This window comes from Pristis pectinata, chromosome 8 (assembly GCF_009764475.1).
Source record: "Pristis pectinata isolate sPriPec2 chromosome 8, sPriPec2.1.pri, whole genome shotgun sequence".
NCBI classification, from domain to species: Eukaryota; Metazoa; Chordata; class Chondrichthyes; order Rhinopristiformes; family Pristidae; genus Pristis; species Pristis pectinata.
The window spans coordinates 6,837,122-6,853,982 of NC_067412.1; the positions used below are offsets into that span (position 1 = coordinate 6,837,122).

General features: G+C 43.8%; 1 protein-coding gene across 5 annotated transcripts in view; it reads right to left on the reverse strand.

Annotated features, from left to right (window-relative positions):
- LOC127573228 (arf-GAP with dual PH domain-containing protein 1-like) overlaps positions 1-16,861 on the reverse strand; it is a 146,884-nt gene that overhangs the window by 59,292 nt on the left and 70,731 nt on the right. For all 5 annotated transcript variants that reach the window (XM_052021248.1, XM_052021247.1, XM_052021249.1 and 2 more), the window contains one exon: positions 16,255-16,337. In XM_052021248.1, the coding sequence (XP_051877208.1) occupies positions 16,255-16,337 (83 nt within the window). The remainder of the gene's footprint in view (positions 1-16,254; positions 16,338-16,861) is intronic.

Sequence of the window (16,861 nt, forward strand, 5' to 3'; positions counted from 1 at the left end):
GGCTGACCTTCCATTAACGAAGAGTATATTATCTGATCGGAATGATGGACTCCCCAATTACACTGAAGTCGCATTACATTTGTATGCAAAAATAATGTCTGACAGCTTCAATTTCACAGGAAATTGGTGTGAATCTTATACCCCAGAGTGTACATACAGGCCAGCTATCTGTTCAGACAATGCTCGGTTGAAATTAGTTCGATTTCCCCCAGGCAATTGGCTAAATTAATGCTCCTTGAGTGTTACTGAACAACTATTAGTCATTGTTTAGTTCCCCAATCTCACTTCCAGGCCTGGTCACCACCTCTATGGAAATTCACTCTAAGATTCACTAAAGGCTTCAGATCACATTATTCAACCGTTCAGTTTCTTCAAGCCAATTAATTTACTTCAGCCAATTTGACAGGGTCCAGAATGGTCCAGCCTTTATTGATGAACGGATTAATTTTACAAAATAATTTGCATTTATATAAGACCCTGACATAGTGAAACATCGTCAAGGCATTTAAGAAGAGTGTTAGGAGACTAAAATTTGATACCATTTCATGCAAGGCCAGGGATTAGAAATGTAGCTGGAGAGATGGAGTGATTTAGGGAGGGAATTCCGGAGCTCAGGGCTTTGTTTGCTGAAGGCACACTCACCGATAGAGTGCTTGAACTGGAGGATGGGCAAGAGACTAGAGATCTCAGGGGAGGGATACAGGGCTGGGGAAGAGTGCTGAGATCAGGAGAGACAGGGATTGGGAGGCTGGAGGAGTAGTGAGCAAGTCCCCAGCGGTTTGATTAAGAAAAACAGAATACTCCAAACATAATGCCACAAACATGAGCACATTCTGCACCACCAAGAAGTCATAGCAAAAGGCAGTTCCTCCAGATTGAGGGTATTTTTGTTTCCTCTCTGGTTCCGAGGTGGCTGACGAGGACAATATGGGAACCCGCCCCAGATGTTCCCCTTCCACTGTCATGGGCCAGAGGTTCCAAAGAGTCTGAGGAGATGATGCACTTTTTTTTTGAAGGGACATTCTCTCTTCTCTCCCCTTCCATCGGGCAGGAGGTACAAAAAGTTGAAAGCACGTACCACCAGGCTCAAGGACAGCTTCTATCCCACTGTTATAAGACTCTTGAATGGACTTCTTGTACGTCAGTGATGAACTCTTGACCTCAAAATCTACCTCATCATGGCCTTGCACCTTATTGTCTACCTGCACTGCACTCTCTGTAACTATAACACTTTATTCTGCATTCTGTTATTGCTTTTCCCTTGTACTACTTCAACGTACTGATGTTTTGAAATTATCTGAATGGATGGCTTGCAAAACTAAGTTTTTCCACTGTATCTCAGAACATGTGACAGTAATAAACCAATTACAATTGAACACATCCTTGAACCTTTTCCTCTGTCCACCTATATCAGCACTAAGAATAGAATGGCTGTTTTGGGAGCCTGGTGTTGGGCATACAAATGATGTGGCTTGCTCAACAGAACCAACCAAGGAGACAAGAATTTTTAAATCATCCTTCTTGTCACGGGAGGTCAAGCTTTCAACAGAAGGTCAATCAAATGCTTGAAAGCAACTGTATCAACTCCAGGGAGATAAATTTAGGCAGTTACACACCACCTAAGACAGTGTTTGGACAGTTATATTAATGCATTGAAATGTAATTATTCAATATTATACAAATAATTTGAAGTGGGAAAGAACTTGGTCCGCCTTTGAAACATTAGTAGCAACAGGGAACATGTGACAGGATGAAATTTTTTTTGGTTTCCTTAAAGTAGTGCCACAGGTAGACAGAGTGGTGCAGGTGGCTTGTGGTATGATTGCTTTCAACGGCCCAGGCATCGGGTATATGAGTTGGGGCATCATGTTACAGTTGTACAAATCGTTGGTTAGGCTGCACTTGGAGTACTGCGTGTAGTTCTGGTCACCACGCTATAGGACAGATGTGATTGAGCTAGAGAGCGTGCAGAAAGGATTCACAAGGGCACTGCATGGACTGGAGGGCTTGAGTAATAAGGAGAGATTGGATAAGTTAGGTGACGCGATAGAGGTTTATGAAATCATGAGGGGCAGAGATAAGGTAGACAGTCACAGTTTCATCCCCAGGGTCGGGGAGTCTAAAACTAGATGGCATAGGTTTAAGGTGAGAGGGGAAAGATTTAAAGGGGATCTGAGAGACCCAAGGTTTTCCCACTGTGGGAGGTGCGTCTATGGAACGAGCTGCCAGAGGTGATAGAGGCAGGTACAAATACAACATCTCGGAGGTAGCTGGACAGGTACCTGAAGAGTAAAGGTTTGGAGGGATATGGGCCAAATGTAGGCAAAACAGATTAGTGAAGATGGGCATCTCAGTCAGCAGGCTGAAGTGCCTGTTTCTGTGCTGTATAACTCTATGAATCTATGAAACAAAGAGCACAAATTGGGCACCACTGCTGGGGACGTTGGTCCGGGAGAGAACACTGACGTCAGTTTGCTTATCCTTCTTTTGGATCTGGAAGGTTTTGCTGGAAAGAACACAAATTCTATTGGTTGAGATCTTTCCAGTTGAAGTCTCTGGGGAGCAAATTCAGCCCAAGCTGCTCTTTTCAGCCAGTTGGCTGCAAAGGTTTGTAAACAAACTAAGTTTGGTTCACATCCAAACCAATTCCGAGTGGCTCTCTGAACTGCAGGACAAATCTGTTCCCGCTCTCACACTAATTGGCACCTTTGAGTATAGAATAAAGAAGTACATATCCACAAGCACATTTCAATTCTCACTTAAAGTGCATGTGGACTCCATGCCCAGCGTGAAGAATATAATGCTGTTGTGAAGAACTCCCGATATAAAAAAACCTCAATGAATTCATCTTGGAGATAATTGATCCCATTGTGGGATATAGTGGTTCTTAAGGTACTGAGATCAATAAAATGTCATGTAAAATGAAGCATACAATTTCTGAGGTGGAATTACAGGTAGTTTCCAGATTTTTTTTCTTCTCCCTGTTTCTCAGGATCAAGGAAAAAAAATTATTTTATCAGGGTTCATACTAGTCCTGTTAACTCACTGGAAAAACAATCAAGAAATAGGAGTTCAAATCCCACCATGCAGCTAGGGAATTTAAATTCAGGAAATTAAATAATCTGAAATAAAAACCTACTGGTAGCAATGGTGATTGTGAATCTACAGGATTATTGTAAGAACTCATCTAGTTCAGCAAAAATCCTTCAGGAAAGGAAATCTGCCATCCTAACCCAGTCTGGTTGTTGAGACCACAGACCCACTAAATGGCCCAAAGCCCTGCAAATGTTTCCTTTCCATGTATAGATCAGATTCCCTTTTTGAAAGTTTCCAGTGAATGTCTTCACTTTCTGGCAGTGTACTTTCAGATCATAACTTTTTGAGGCAAAAATAAAAGCAGCGAATGGGCAGGGGTGACCCTTTGCATCTGTGGGATAATAAAGATTTTGACCTGCCTTTTGCCAGCAATCACATGAGCTTGTGATCATTCCTACAGTCCTGACTGGTTGCATCATGGTCTGGTACAGAATGCACAGGCACATAAACTGCAAACAGTAGTGGACTCAGCCCAATACATCACGGGAACATCCCTCCACACCACTGCTAGTATCTACATGAGGCACTACCTCAAGGCGGCAACATCTATCATCAGAGATCCCCACCATCCGGGCCATGCCATCTTCTCGCAGCTACCATCAGGCAGGAGACCTGAAGTCCCACACCACCAGGTTCAGGAACAGCTACTTCCCTTCAACCATTCAGCTCTTGAATCAACCTGTCCAACCCTAATCACTCAATATAGCAACACGATGACAGTTTGACCACTTTGCACTACAATGGACTTTTTTTTTGTTCTAATTGTGTTCTTGCTTGTAAAAAGTGTATAATTTATGTTTTATGTTTTACTTGTGAATGTTGTGTATCTGATGCTAATGTGCCTGTGATGCAAGTTTTCCATTGCACCTGTGCATACATGTACTTGGCATATGACAATAAACTCAACTTTGATTTCCTCTCAGGATTGGCATATACCCACCCTCTACCCTGAATTTATTTTATATTTCCAGCATCTGCAGTGTCATACTTTGCTTCAGTATTCACCAGTGAGACAGACCTTGACGTTTGTGAGGATGGCGTACAACAGACTGATACGCTAGGGTACGTCAACGTGAGTAAAGAGGATGTGCTGGAACTTTTGAAAAACATTAGGATGGATAAGTCACCGGGGCTGGATGGGATATATCCAAGTTCATTATGGGAAGTGAGGGAAGAGATTGCTGTGCCTTTGGCGATGATCTTTGCGTCCTCACTGGCCACAGATGTAGTGCCAGATAACTGGAGGGTGGCAAATGTTGTTCCTTTGTTCAAGAAAGGGAGTAGGAATAACCCTGGGAATTACAGGCCAGTGTGTCTTACTTCAGTGGTGGGCAAATTACTGGAGAGGATTCATAGAGACAGGATTTATGGGCATTTGGAGAAGCATAGGCTGATTAAGGACAGTCAGCAAGGCTTTGTGAGGGGCAGGTCCTGCCTCATGAGCCTGACTGAATTCTTTGAGAATGTGACCAAGTACATTGATGAAGGTCGAGCAGTAGATATAGTATACATGGATTTCAGTAAAGCATTTGATAAGGTTCCTCATGGAAGGCTCATTCAGAAAGTCAGGAGGCATGGGATCCAGGAAAATTTTGCTGTGTGGATTCAGAATTGGTTTGCCCATAGAATTCAGAGGGTGGTTGTAGATGGAGCATATTCTGACTGGAGGTTGGTGACCAGTGGTGATCCGCAGGGATCTGTTCTGGGACCCCTGCTCTTTGTGATTTTTTACAAATGACTTGGATGAAGATGTGGAAGGGTGGGTTAGTAAGTGTGCAGATGACACAAAGGTTGGTGGTGTTGTGGATAGTGTAAAAGGTTGCTGTAGGTTAAAACAGGATATTGATAGGATGCAGAGCTGAGCTGAGAAGTGGCAGATGGAGTTCAACCCAGAAAAGTGTGAAGTGATACACTTTGGAAGATCGCATTTGAAGGCAGAATACAAGGTTAATGGCAGGACTCTTAGCAGCGTGGAGGATCAGAGGGATCTTGGAGTCTATGTCCATAGATCCCTCAAGGTTGCCACGCAGGTTGATAGGAATGTTAAGGCGGCATATGGTGTGTTGGCCTTCATTAGTCAGGGTATTGAGCTCAAGAGCCGTGAGGTAATGTTGCAGCTCTACAGAACTCTGGTCAGACCACACTTTGGAGTATTGTGTTCCGTTCTGGTCACCTCATTGTAGGAAGGATGTGGAAGCTTTAGAGAGGGTGCAGAGGAGATTTATCAGGATGCTGCCTAGATTGGAGAGCATGTCTTATGAGGATAGGTTGAGTGAGCTTTTTTCTTTGGAGAGGAGCAGGATGAGAGGTGACTTGATAGAGGTGTACAAGATGATAAGAGGCATAGATCGAGTGGACAGTCAGAGACTTTTTCCAAGGGTGAAAATGGCTCACATGAGGGGGCATAATTTTAAGGTGATCAGAAGAAGGTATAAGGGGGATTTCAGAGGTAATTTTTTTTTACACACAGAGAGTGGTAGGTGCGTGGAACACACTGCTGGCAGAGGTGGAGAGGCAGATACATTAGGGACATCTCAGAGACTCTTAGATAGGCACATGAATGATAGAGAAATGAAGGGCTGTGTGGGAGAGAAGGGTTAGATAGATCTTAGAGCAGGATAAAATGTCAGCACAACATTGTGGGCCAAAGGGCCTGTACCGTGCTGTGATGTTCTATAAAACCCCACCTTGCCTTGCAGTGCAAAAGAAAACTGACCTCAATTCTTTCCCCACTTCTCTGGCCCTGGCTTTCAACTCCACAGGTATGGGAGCTCTCACCACTCTCCCTGCAACAATTACAAGACTGAAGAGAAGCTCATGAGACCATATCAGAGGGGTAACATAGACAGGAAATGGAAGCTTAACAAGGGAGGACTTCAGAAGAGGTGCAACTGTAATTAGATCGCATTAGTGCTGGGCTGACTGTAATTATCTCAGAGGGCGTGCAGGATATAATTTGGTTCTGCCACCTTCCTGGGAGTTGAGATCGCTGGGGCCAATTAAAGAGAGCCATCTGGATCAAGCATAACCAGTTCCTCTGATCTACCTTCCAGGTGAGCTGTCAGGACTTCTGAATGCCACAAAGTAAACAGATATTGGAGTCATTGAGTCAAATAAGCCCTTCAGCACAACTTGTCCTTGCCGACAAAGGTACCTACCTGAGCAAGTCCCATTTGTCTGCATTTGGCCCAAACCCCTCTAAACATTTCCTGTCCATGTACCTGTCCAAATGTCTTTTAAATGTTGTTATTGTACCTGCCTCAACCCCTTCCTCTTCAGGAATTTGGATTCAATTGATTAAATAAATCTGGAAAGGTGATAAGAGGCATAGATCAAGTGGACAGTCAGAGACTTTTTCCCAGGGCGACAACTGCTAACACGAGGGGACATAATTTTAAGGTGATTGGAGGAAGGTATAAGGGGGATGTCAGGGTTAAGTTTTTTTTAAACACAGAGCGTGGTAGGTGCATGGAACGCACTGCCGGCAGAGGTTGTGGGGGCAGATACATTAGGGACATTTAAGAGACTCTTAGATAGACACATGGATGATACAAAAATAGGGGGCTATGTGGGAGAGAAGGTTTAGATAGATCTTAGAGCAGGATAAAATGTCGGCACAACATTGTGGGCCGAAGGGCCTGTACTGTGATGTAGTGTTCCATGTTCTATACCATTATCTATAACTGTCAAAAAAATCAGAGTTGGAAGGTCATCAATCTGAAATGCCAACACTGTTTCAGCACAGATGCTGCCTGACCTGCTAAGTATTTCTGACATTTTCTGTTTTATTTTAGAATTCCAGCATCTGCAGTGCAATAAAACCCCATCTTGTTCACTGACATCCTTTGGAGGAAGAATTCTGTCTTAAATGAGCTCCAGGCTCCAAACCAGTGGGGTTAGGCGCCCTAAGAAATAGTCTGAAAAGCCATTCAATCCAAGGGTAATAAACGTGAGCAGTGTCCGCATCCCACGGATGAGTAATTAAACAAAAATCTCCCTCTCTTGACAAAGTCATTTCCTTGATGCCTGTGTATAACTATCGTACAATTTCCTGGATTACGATCACTGCAAATAAAATCACAACACAGTTCCCGTAATCATTTTTGAAACTGAATCTGTGAGCTGCTTAAGATAAGATTTAACACCTGCACAGAACTTCCTACTTGGACAACATACATAAAAACTTAAAATAGCTCTAATTACTTTACGTTTAAATGATGCCCCTCGGGGACTTCCCTGACATTAGCAAGCCTTTTTTTATATTAACAGATGGGAGTATTTGGAACCTAAGAAAGCTCACAAAGGAAAAAAAAAGATTCAACCTTCTATCTGAAACAGACAGATGGGTACATCTGTTAAATGCATTGCTTTTATCAACAAGAAACCTTGTTACACAGATGTGGAACACACAGCCACATGCAGCAGTACTGGTAACTGGCACATTTGTATTTAAGAGGGAAGGTAAGAACAAAGATAGGGCAGCACAATATTGTAACTAGCAGAGCCACTGCCTCACAGATCCAGCAAACTGAGTTCAATCCTAACCTTCACTGTTGTCCACGTGGAGTTTCCACCTTCTGTCTGTGGGGTTTCCCCAGGCCATAGAGTGACAGAGCCATACAGCATGGATACAGGCCCTTCAGCCCAACCAGTCCACAGGTGTTCCATTTCATTCCACATCCCAAAGACTGGTAGGTTTGCTGGCCATTGTGAATTGCTCCTAGTGTGTAGGTGAGTGGTAGGGTCTGGGTGGAGCTGATGAGAATGTGAGAAGAATAAAAAAAATATGCAAATGGTGCAAGAATTAGTGTAATTGGGTGCTTGACGTTGGCAGAGATTTGATGGTCCAGAGGCACAAGAGATTCTGCAGATACTGGAATCTGGAGCAACACACACACAAATTGCTGGAGGAACTCAGCAGGTCAGGCAGCATCTATGGAGGGAGATAAACAGTCAATGTTTCGGGCCAAGACTCCTCAGCAGGACTGGGAAGGAGGAGGTCAGAAGCCAGAATAAGAAGTGACTGATTGTCTGGTGATCAGTCATCTAGGAAACAAATCTGCAAGTGAAAGCATTGGAAAAGTTCATGTCTGTCATGCTCTGGGAGTGAATTCATCATGGCTGCTTTTTTTTTTGCTATAATAAATCAAGAAACTGGAGGTGCAAAGTTAGAAACCTTGCTGATGCATGCAGTAAAGGCATGCTGTTACTTTCTATTGATAATTTGATTGATAATGTGGCCCTGAAATCAATTTATTTGGAAAGTATTATCATAGTGTTAATGGAGCTATCAGGAGTGGAACCAAAACAGGATGCATGGCTGGAGTGATCATGTGGTTTTACTGATTTGTTCTATCCTTCTAAGCCCATCCGAACCTCTGCTGTCTGTGTCCTGATGCATACCAAGTTCCATTAAGCCATCATCCCTGGTTGCTGAACCAGACCGGGTCAGCTTATTAACTCTTGCTTTGTTTCCCCAAGCCCTCTGAGACCTCGCCACTCTTTCCTGCAGCCCTACAACCCTTTGGGACCTACATTCCTCCAATCCAAAAATAATTGCTACACCGCTGGTGGCTTGCCTTCCTGGTGGCTGCTGCGTTCCCCCCCACTGCAGTGACCAATCTTCTGGGCGCCAATCCAAGTATCTCCTTACTTGGATCAGTGACACATTTTAGTTGATGACATTCCCAAGGAGGATGAGAGAGGATTTGCTATAATCGGAAGTTTTGCACAAATACAATATATAGAGGGACACAGGCTGCTCCAACTGACTAACCAATGGAAAAAAATTCAGACCATAGAATCATAGAACTGTTACAACACAGGAGGCGGCCATTCAGCCCATTGTGTCCATGGCAGTTCTCTATTAGAGCAGCTTGCCAATTCTACCACCGGCCCTTTCTCTGTTACCTTGTAACCATCCGTTTATCCGATTTCCTCTTGAAGGCCACAGTGGAACCTGTCTCCCATCACACCTTAACATAACTGGTTACTGAAATTCCAGATTCCAACCACATGCTGTGTAAAAAAAAAGTTTTTCCTCATTTCACTCTCAAATCTCTTCCTCTTTATTTTATCCCTGTGACTTCTAATCCTCGACACCAGCACCAACAGCATCCACTCTTCCTGGACCCTTCATCATTTTACGCACTTCTATCAATCCTTTCCTCAGCCTTTTCTTCTCCCAAGAACAAAGTCCCAGCTGTACCGATCTACCCTTCCAACTGTAGTCCCTCATCCTAGGAATGATTCTTGTAAATCTTTTCAGGACCCTCTCTACCACCTCGCATCTTTCCCATTACATGACTATTGGATTTGAACACAATCCCCGCCCTCCCACTGTATAGGGCAGGCCATATTTTATGAAGGTTCACAGCACAATCTCCCTGCTTCTGTATTCTGTGCTGCTGTTGATAAATTGTGTTTGCCTTATTAGCTATTTTCTCAACCTACCCTGTCACTTCCAATGATTTGTGCAACAACATTGCCAGGTCTTCCTGCTCCTGCACCCCTTTTAGAACAGAATCCTTTATTCTATATTGCCTCTCCTCATTCTTCCCACCAAAATACATCACCTCATGTTTCTCCATGTTAAGTTTCATCTGACAGGCACCAGTCTGTTCCTATCCTGCTGCAGTTTATCACTATCCTCAGCACAGTTCGTGTTTTGTCATCTGCAAGTTTAGAAATTATGGCTGGAAGTCCAAGTCCAGGTGATCAATATATAAATCAAAAAAAAAGCTGTCATCCTAACTGTGATATCTGGGGAATGCCATTATTCACCTGACTCCAGTCCAAAAAACAACCATTCATCTCAGTCCACTGTTATCTGCTCCTGAATCATCTTTGAACCCGAGCTAGCCACGTCCCTTTTATGCTAATGCTTGAAGTTTGCTGGTAAGCCTGCACGTGGCACCTTATCCAAAGCATTCTGGAAGTCCGCACACAAGTTATGCAAGGGTTTCACTCCTGTCTGTAAGCTGATTTCTCCACGAGTCAGAGAGATCCGTTTTCTATAGTAACCCATATCGTATTACTCTACATGTACTTGCTATAATTTTTTCATTTCATCAGATAATTACCCTAACATTACCCATAATTAAACTAGTGGAATATATACTGTACCCAGTCATTAATGAGTACCATGACACATTATTACTACATTGAAAAATGCTTAAAAATTGAATGGGAGAATTTGCACAGTCAGAAATCCCTAAGTCAGGTCATTCATAATTCTGGGAGCCTCTAAGATAAGATCTTTATTAGTCACATGTACATCGAAACACACAGTGAAATGCATCTTTTGCGTAGTGATTTTTGGGGGGCAGCCCGCAAGTGTCACCACACTTCCGGCGCCAAAGTAGCATGCCCATAACTTCCTAACCTGTACGTCTTTGGAATGTGGGAGGAAACTGGGGCACCCGGAGGAAACCCACACAGAGACGGGGAGAACGTACAATAAAATCAACTCTATCAGTTCTCCCCCAAAAAAACTTTTATCTAATTTATCCTCAAAAAATCCATGCTGTCCTGCCTTAATGAATCCATTTTTCTGCATATGACTACTAATTCTGTCCCAGATCAATACTTTTTAAAAACCTTTTGCCCGCCATGAGTTCAAAATGGTGTGTGGTGAGTTCAAATTGGTCTCACCCTTACTCCCATTTTTTGAACCAAGGAGTAACATTTGTTCCTCTCTGGTCCTCTGACACCATCCCCATACCCAAAGAGCATTGAAAGACTGTGATCAGTGCCCACAATTTCCTCGAAATCCTGGGAGGCATCCCATCCAATCCTGGTGACTTGAAGTTCAGCCAACTTTTCTAATAGCTCCATGCTACCAATTTTTAACCTAACCAGTGTCTCAACCATCTCCCCTTTCACTATTACTTTGGAAGCGCCATTTTCCTGAAGATAGTGAAAACAGATGTAAAAGACTCAGTTAGTACCTCAACACTGCCTCAGCATCAATGCACAAGTCTCCGTTTTTGACCCTAATGGACGCTATTTGCTCTATGCCTTACCTTTTTACTATTTGTATACCTACAGAACCATTTGGGATTCTAACGTATGTTGGAAGCTAATCTTTTCTCACTTGCCTCTCTAATTTTCACTTCTCTTCTGATTCTTGTCTAATCAGATAGGTTCTTGCTAGTATTTACAACCTGACACTTGTTACAAGCAGCCTCTTCTCCCTCTCATTGGTCATGCAGTAAGCTCTGGCTTTGTTTTTCTTCCTTTCATCTTGCCTGTGAATCTTTGGCTCCAGTTTACCTGGGCCATATCAATTTGCATCCCATTGAACCTGGCCTTGCTCCAATTAATTATATTTTTTTAACTTCAGATTGCTCCTCCTCCTTTTCTACAGCTAACCTAAATCTTATGTTCTTGCAATGCCAAAATCCACACCATCTCTCAACTGCTAATTCAAAAATTCTACTTTGACTTTTGTAATCAAGTAAAAGATCAGCATTTCTATAACATTGTCCATGACCAGTGTCCAAATGTGCTCTACAGCCAATGAAATATAACTGCCATGAATTCACACCTCTTCTTAATACCAATATTCCTAGTCTATACTCAGTTTTATCAGCAGAAATTATAGGTCCTTCTCTCTGCTGCCTTGTTTGCAACCAGATAATCTACAGGACCTCATGTTGTAAAATTCAAGTACATAATCGCAGGAAGTCTGAAAAGTCCAAGTCGAGTTTATTGTCACGTGCACAAGTCCATGTGTGCACAGGTACAATGAAAAACTTACTTGCAGCAACATCACAGGCACATAGCATCAGATAAGCAGCATTCACAAGAAAAACATAAATTAAACTATTTTTTTAACAGGAAAGAACACAATTAGAACAAAAAAAGTCCATTTTAGTACAAAGTGATCACAGTGTTGCTAAACTGTAGTGATTAGGGTTATGTCTGCTGGTTCAAGAACCGAATGGCTCACATGACGTAGCCCTTGTTATAATGATCAGCGTGTAATGTGATCTCTTTTGTAAACACCCTTTGATGTAGCCAGCCACTCAGCATGGTTCAGCTTTCTCTACTCTATAAATAAAAACACCACCCGACTCACTGAGATGTGTTGGGGGGGGGGGGGGTGGTGGTGGGATTATGGGGCTGACCTGGGATACCACTGAACCAACTGGGAGCAGAAATTCGTTCTCAGTCACGTGCTAAATTAATAAATTAAAGTCTGCCTTTTGTATTCCAGTTCTGAAACACACAGCATACTACAATACATAGTCACTGCAAGTTTAATGCAAACAACCAGGGACAGATTTCTTCTCTTGTGACTAGGACCATCAGATCCAAAAATGTTGATGGAAGTTGGGTATGATGTTGGTGTCTGCTGTTGGGAGGGGGGGAAGAAGGTGGAGGACTTCATGGGAAGAGAGAGACTATGCAAGTTTCCAAATTTAACTGCTGAGAGCCTTATCCAAAGCAGATGCTTAACACATTCAAAGTAGCAGCTGGAGGGAAGCTAGCAAGGAGTCCAGGACATGGGGACCAAGATAGGAACTGGGCTGGAAGCACTTCTTCACACAAAGTGGAATGGAAGTCCTGACCCTCTCTGCTGATGCACTGTTGAGATTAGGGGTCAACAGAGAATTTCAAAGCTGATATCCTTCGTCAAGGGAGACACAAGAGACTGCTGATGTCGGAATCTGGAGCAGAAAATAAACTGCCAGAAGAATTCTGCAGGTCAAGTGGTGTCTGTGGAACAAAGGTATGGTCAACGTTTCGAGTCAAGACCCTGAATCAGAACAGAGTTTACAGGAAAGATAGTCAGTGTATAGAAGTGAGAGGGAGGGGGTGTGACAGGGACTGGTAAGGTGATAGGTGGAACCAGATAAAGGGAGGGATGGTGAGAAGGTGAAACCAGGTGTGGCAGGAGATAGGAAAGGTGAACCAAGGGAAAAGAAACCCGTGAGTAGGTACATGGGCGCTGGGCAGCTGGAACCAGGAGGGGTGGGTAAACGATAATGGGGGGGGTGGGGAATGGAAAAGTTGATCAAAGAGGGAGAGAAGCTGGGTGCACTGCTGGGAGTCGGAAAGCAACAGAGTGGGTATGGGTTACCCGAAATTGGAAAATTCAATGTTCCTGCCATTGGGTCCCAGACTACCCAAGCAGAATGCTGAGATGTTGTTCTTCTAGTTTGTGTTTGGCCCCTCTCTAGCAGTGGAGAAGGTAGAGGACAGACAGGTCAGTGTGAATGGAGAGGGGAGTTGAGTACAACCAGAGTGCAGGTGCTTTGCAAAATGGTTGTCAGGTCTAAGCTTGGTCTCACTGATGTGGAGGCAGCCACAGTACAAGCCCATTGACCAGGGTGTAGGACCTGGTTTCATCTGCCTACCATTCCATGCCCCCCTATCCCTATCAGCTCCCAGCCCATCTCACCCCTCCCTCTCACCTCTATACACTGATTATCTTCCCTCTACACTCAGACTTGATGCAGGGTATTGACCCAAAACATCGACCATCCCCTTGCCTCCACAGATGCTGTTTCACCCACTGAGTTCCTCCAGCAGCTTATTTTGTTTTTTGTCAAAGGGTTATTGAGCCGCTAAGCTAACCCACAATCTAGCAAATAACCCACCAGGCGGTTAGCATAACACTATTACAGTGCTAGTGACCCGGGTTCAATTCCCGTCGCTGTCTGTAAGGAGATTGTATGTTCTCCCGGTGTCTGCGTGGGTTTCCTCCGGGTGCTCCGGTTTCCTCCCACATTCCAAAGACGTACGGGTTAGGAGCTGTGGGCACGCTATGTTGGCGCCGGAAGAGGCAACACTTGCGGGCTGCCCCCCCCAGCACCTTCTCAGTAACGCAAAAAGACACATTTCACTGTGTGTTTTGATGTACATGTGACTAATAAACAAATATCTTAGGTTCAAGAATGTGAACGGCCACTCCCTATCATACTGTATGTTCCATTTAGGTACAAGTAATTACACAAGCAGAGAAAATTTGCCAAACAACTGACAGTCAGTGTGGACTCGACGGGTGAAGGACTGATTTGCTACTCTACCTCCCGACGACTCTAATAGATTTGGCCCATTGTTTTTGTGCTAGCTAATAAAGAGCAACCCAGTCTAATCCCACCTTCCAGAACTGAGTCTGTCATCCTCCAAGTCACAGCTCTGCAAGTACACAATAGATGTGATATAACTGTTTCTACCTCTACCGCACTTTCAGGCAGAGAGTTTCAGATCCCTGCCAACCCCTTGGAGAAAACATTTCCTCCCCCCTTCCTCTAATTCTTCCACTAGTTACTTTAAATCGACCTTCCTTTGATTTTGACTCATCCGCTAAGGGAAATGGGTCCTTCCTATTTACTCTACATGGAGCCCCAAATTTCACACACTTCAATGAAGTCTCCCCTCAGTCTCCACTGTTCCAAAGAAAACAAGCATAGCTCATCCAGTCCAGATGAAGGATCTTGGCCTGAAACGATGACTGTCCATTCCCCTCCACAGATACTGCCCAACTCGCTGGGTTCTTCCAGCAGGTTGTATTTTTTCTTACCTCAGCTTATTTAATCTTTCCTCATTGCTAATACTTGCCCTCAAATTTGCCCTCTACACCTTTTGCAAGTTTCTGCAAATCAAAGTTTCAATGGTTCTTGTAGCATTGATAACATTAGCAAAGAAATCCTCAAGAGCCTAAATGAGAATCTTCTGCCATAATTTACAATTTATTGCACAGCTGCTTTTGAAGAATTTTCCTCAATTGCAAATTAATCTCAAAAGACAAATTATTGTGCATCTTGTCAAACTTTCGAAGGATACCATTGGCAGTTCCACAAGATTTAGCAGGTAACACAACAGCTGTGACCCATATATTGGACATGATCTCAAAGTAATTAAAAAGTTACTAGGTTATTAAATCTAGAGAGCAGAATGACATGATCCAAAGACAGGAGAATAAATCCTACTTTACCAGCTGGGTTTTATTAATTCAGTCACATAAGTAAATGTAACAATAATAGTGACTACGAAACTATCATGAAAACACATCTGGTTCTCAAATGTCCTGAGAGGAAGGAGATCTGCCCTTCACTCATCTGCAGGAGATGTGATTTCAGACACACAGCAATGAGATTAACTCTTGATTACACTCTGAAACATCACACACGTTACTCAGTTCAAAGGATCTGCATAAAATGGTGGCCCAGACCAAATTTCGTGAATGAGAGATAATGCGGATCTCTACAATCTAGCTATACCAAGCCATTGGAGGAGAGAGCAAATGCATAGTGATGGATGCTGTGGCAATCAGGTAGGTCGTCAGTGTAACAAACAACCTGCTGAAAGAACTTTATGGCTAACACGAGGGGACATAATTTTAAGGTGACTGGAGGAAGATACAAGGGGGATGTCAGAGGTAAGTTTTTTTTTCCACACAGAGAGTGGTGGGTGCGTGGAACGCACTGCCGGCAGAGGTTGTGGGGACAGATACATTAGGGACATTTAAGGGACTCCTAGATAGCAACATGAATGATAGAGAAAAGGGGTGGGGGGGTCATGTGGGAGGGAAGGGTTAGATGGATCTTAGAGCAGGATAAAATGTCGGCACAACATCGTGGGCTGAAGGGCCTGTACTGTGCTGTAATGTTCTAAGTTCTAACTCAGTGGGTCGAGCAGCATCAGTGAGAGGGAAAGGCACTGTCGACGATTCAGGTCAGAACCCTGCATCAGAACCAAAGCATCCTTAAGGAGCCGAAACCTCGACAATTCCTGCGCCCCCCCCCGCCCCACCAGATGCTGCTCAGTTCCTTCAGCAGATTGGAGACACAAGAGACTGCAGATGCTGGAATATGGAGCAAAAAACAACAGCTGGAGGAACTCAGCGGGTCAGGCAGCATCTGTGGAGGGAAATGGGCAGTCGATGTTTCGGGCTGCGACCCTTCATTTTCAATAGGAGATAGAGACAGGCAGTGCGGGGTTGAGGAACAATAAGGGTGGAGGCTGTGGAGGGTTGAAGGGTCTCGACTCGAAGTGTCAACTGTGCATTTCCCTCCATTGATGCTGCCTGACCTGCTGAGTTCCTCCAGCAGACTGTTTGTTACTCCAGATTCCAGCATCCACATTCTCTTGTCTCCGGCTTTTGGTGCAACCCCTTTCCCTCAGAGTGTAAAGAACCCTCCCTACCTGCTGAGTAAGGTTCTTGTTTATCAATGCAGATAAATTCCTTTCTCTCATATTTGGCGCGAATCCACTGTTCCCGAAGCACTCTGGAAAGGAGAACGCAAAGAAGGAAATTTAGAAAATCTCACAAGGAATGTCACTGTTTAATGCAATCTGTAAATAAGACAACTGTACAACAAACTTTTTTGTCTGTACTCCAAGTGCATCCTACTTTCACTCTTTAATTCTCAAATACTCTGTTCTAACTTTTTGGTGTCAGGCTTTTTGCATTGACATTTACAAGTTAAATTTCCTGTATAGATGGAACTTTTTTTTTATGTAAACACCGTGACCAAGATGCAGTTGCAGGTCTTGTCTCACTAGGTGGTTGTATAGCAATGGCTTGCCAAGGGAATTTTCTTGAGTATAGTAGGGCAGGCACGGTAGTGTAGCGGTTAGCATAACGCTTTTATAGCGCAACGCTTTTATAGCGCCAGCAACCCGGGTTCAATTCCGGCCACTATCTGTAAGGAGTTTGTACGTTCTCCCCGTGTCTGCGTGGGTTTCCTCCGGGTGCTCTGGTTTCCTCCCACATTCCAAAGATATATGGGTTAGGAAGTTGTGGGCATGC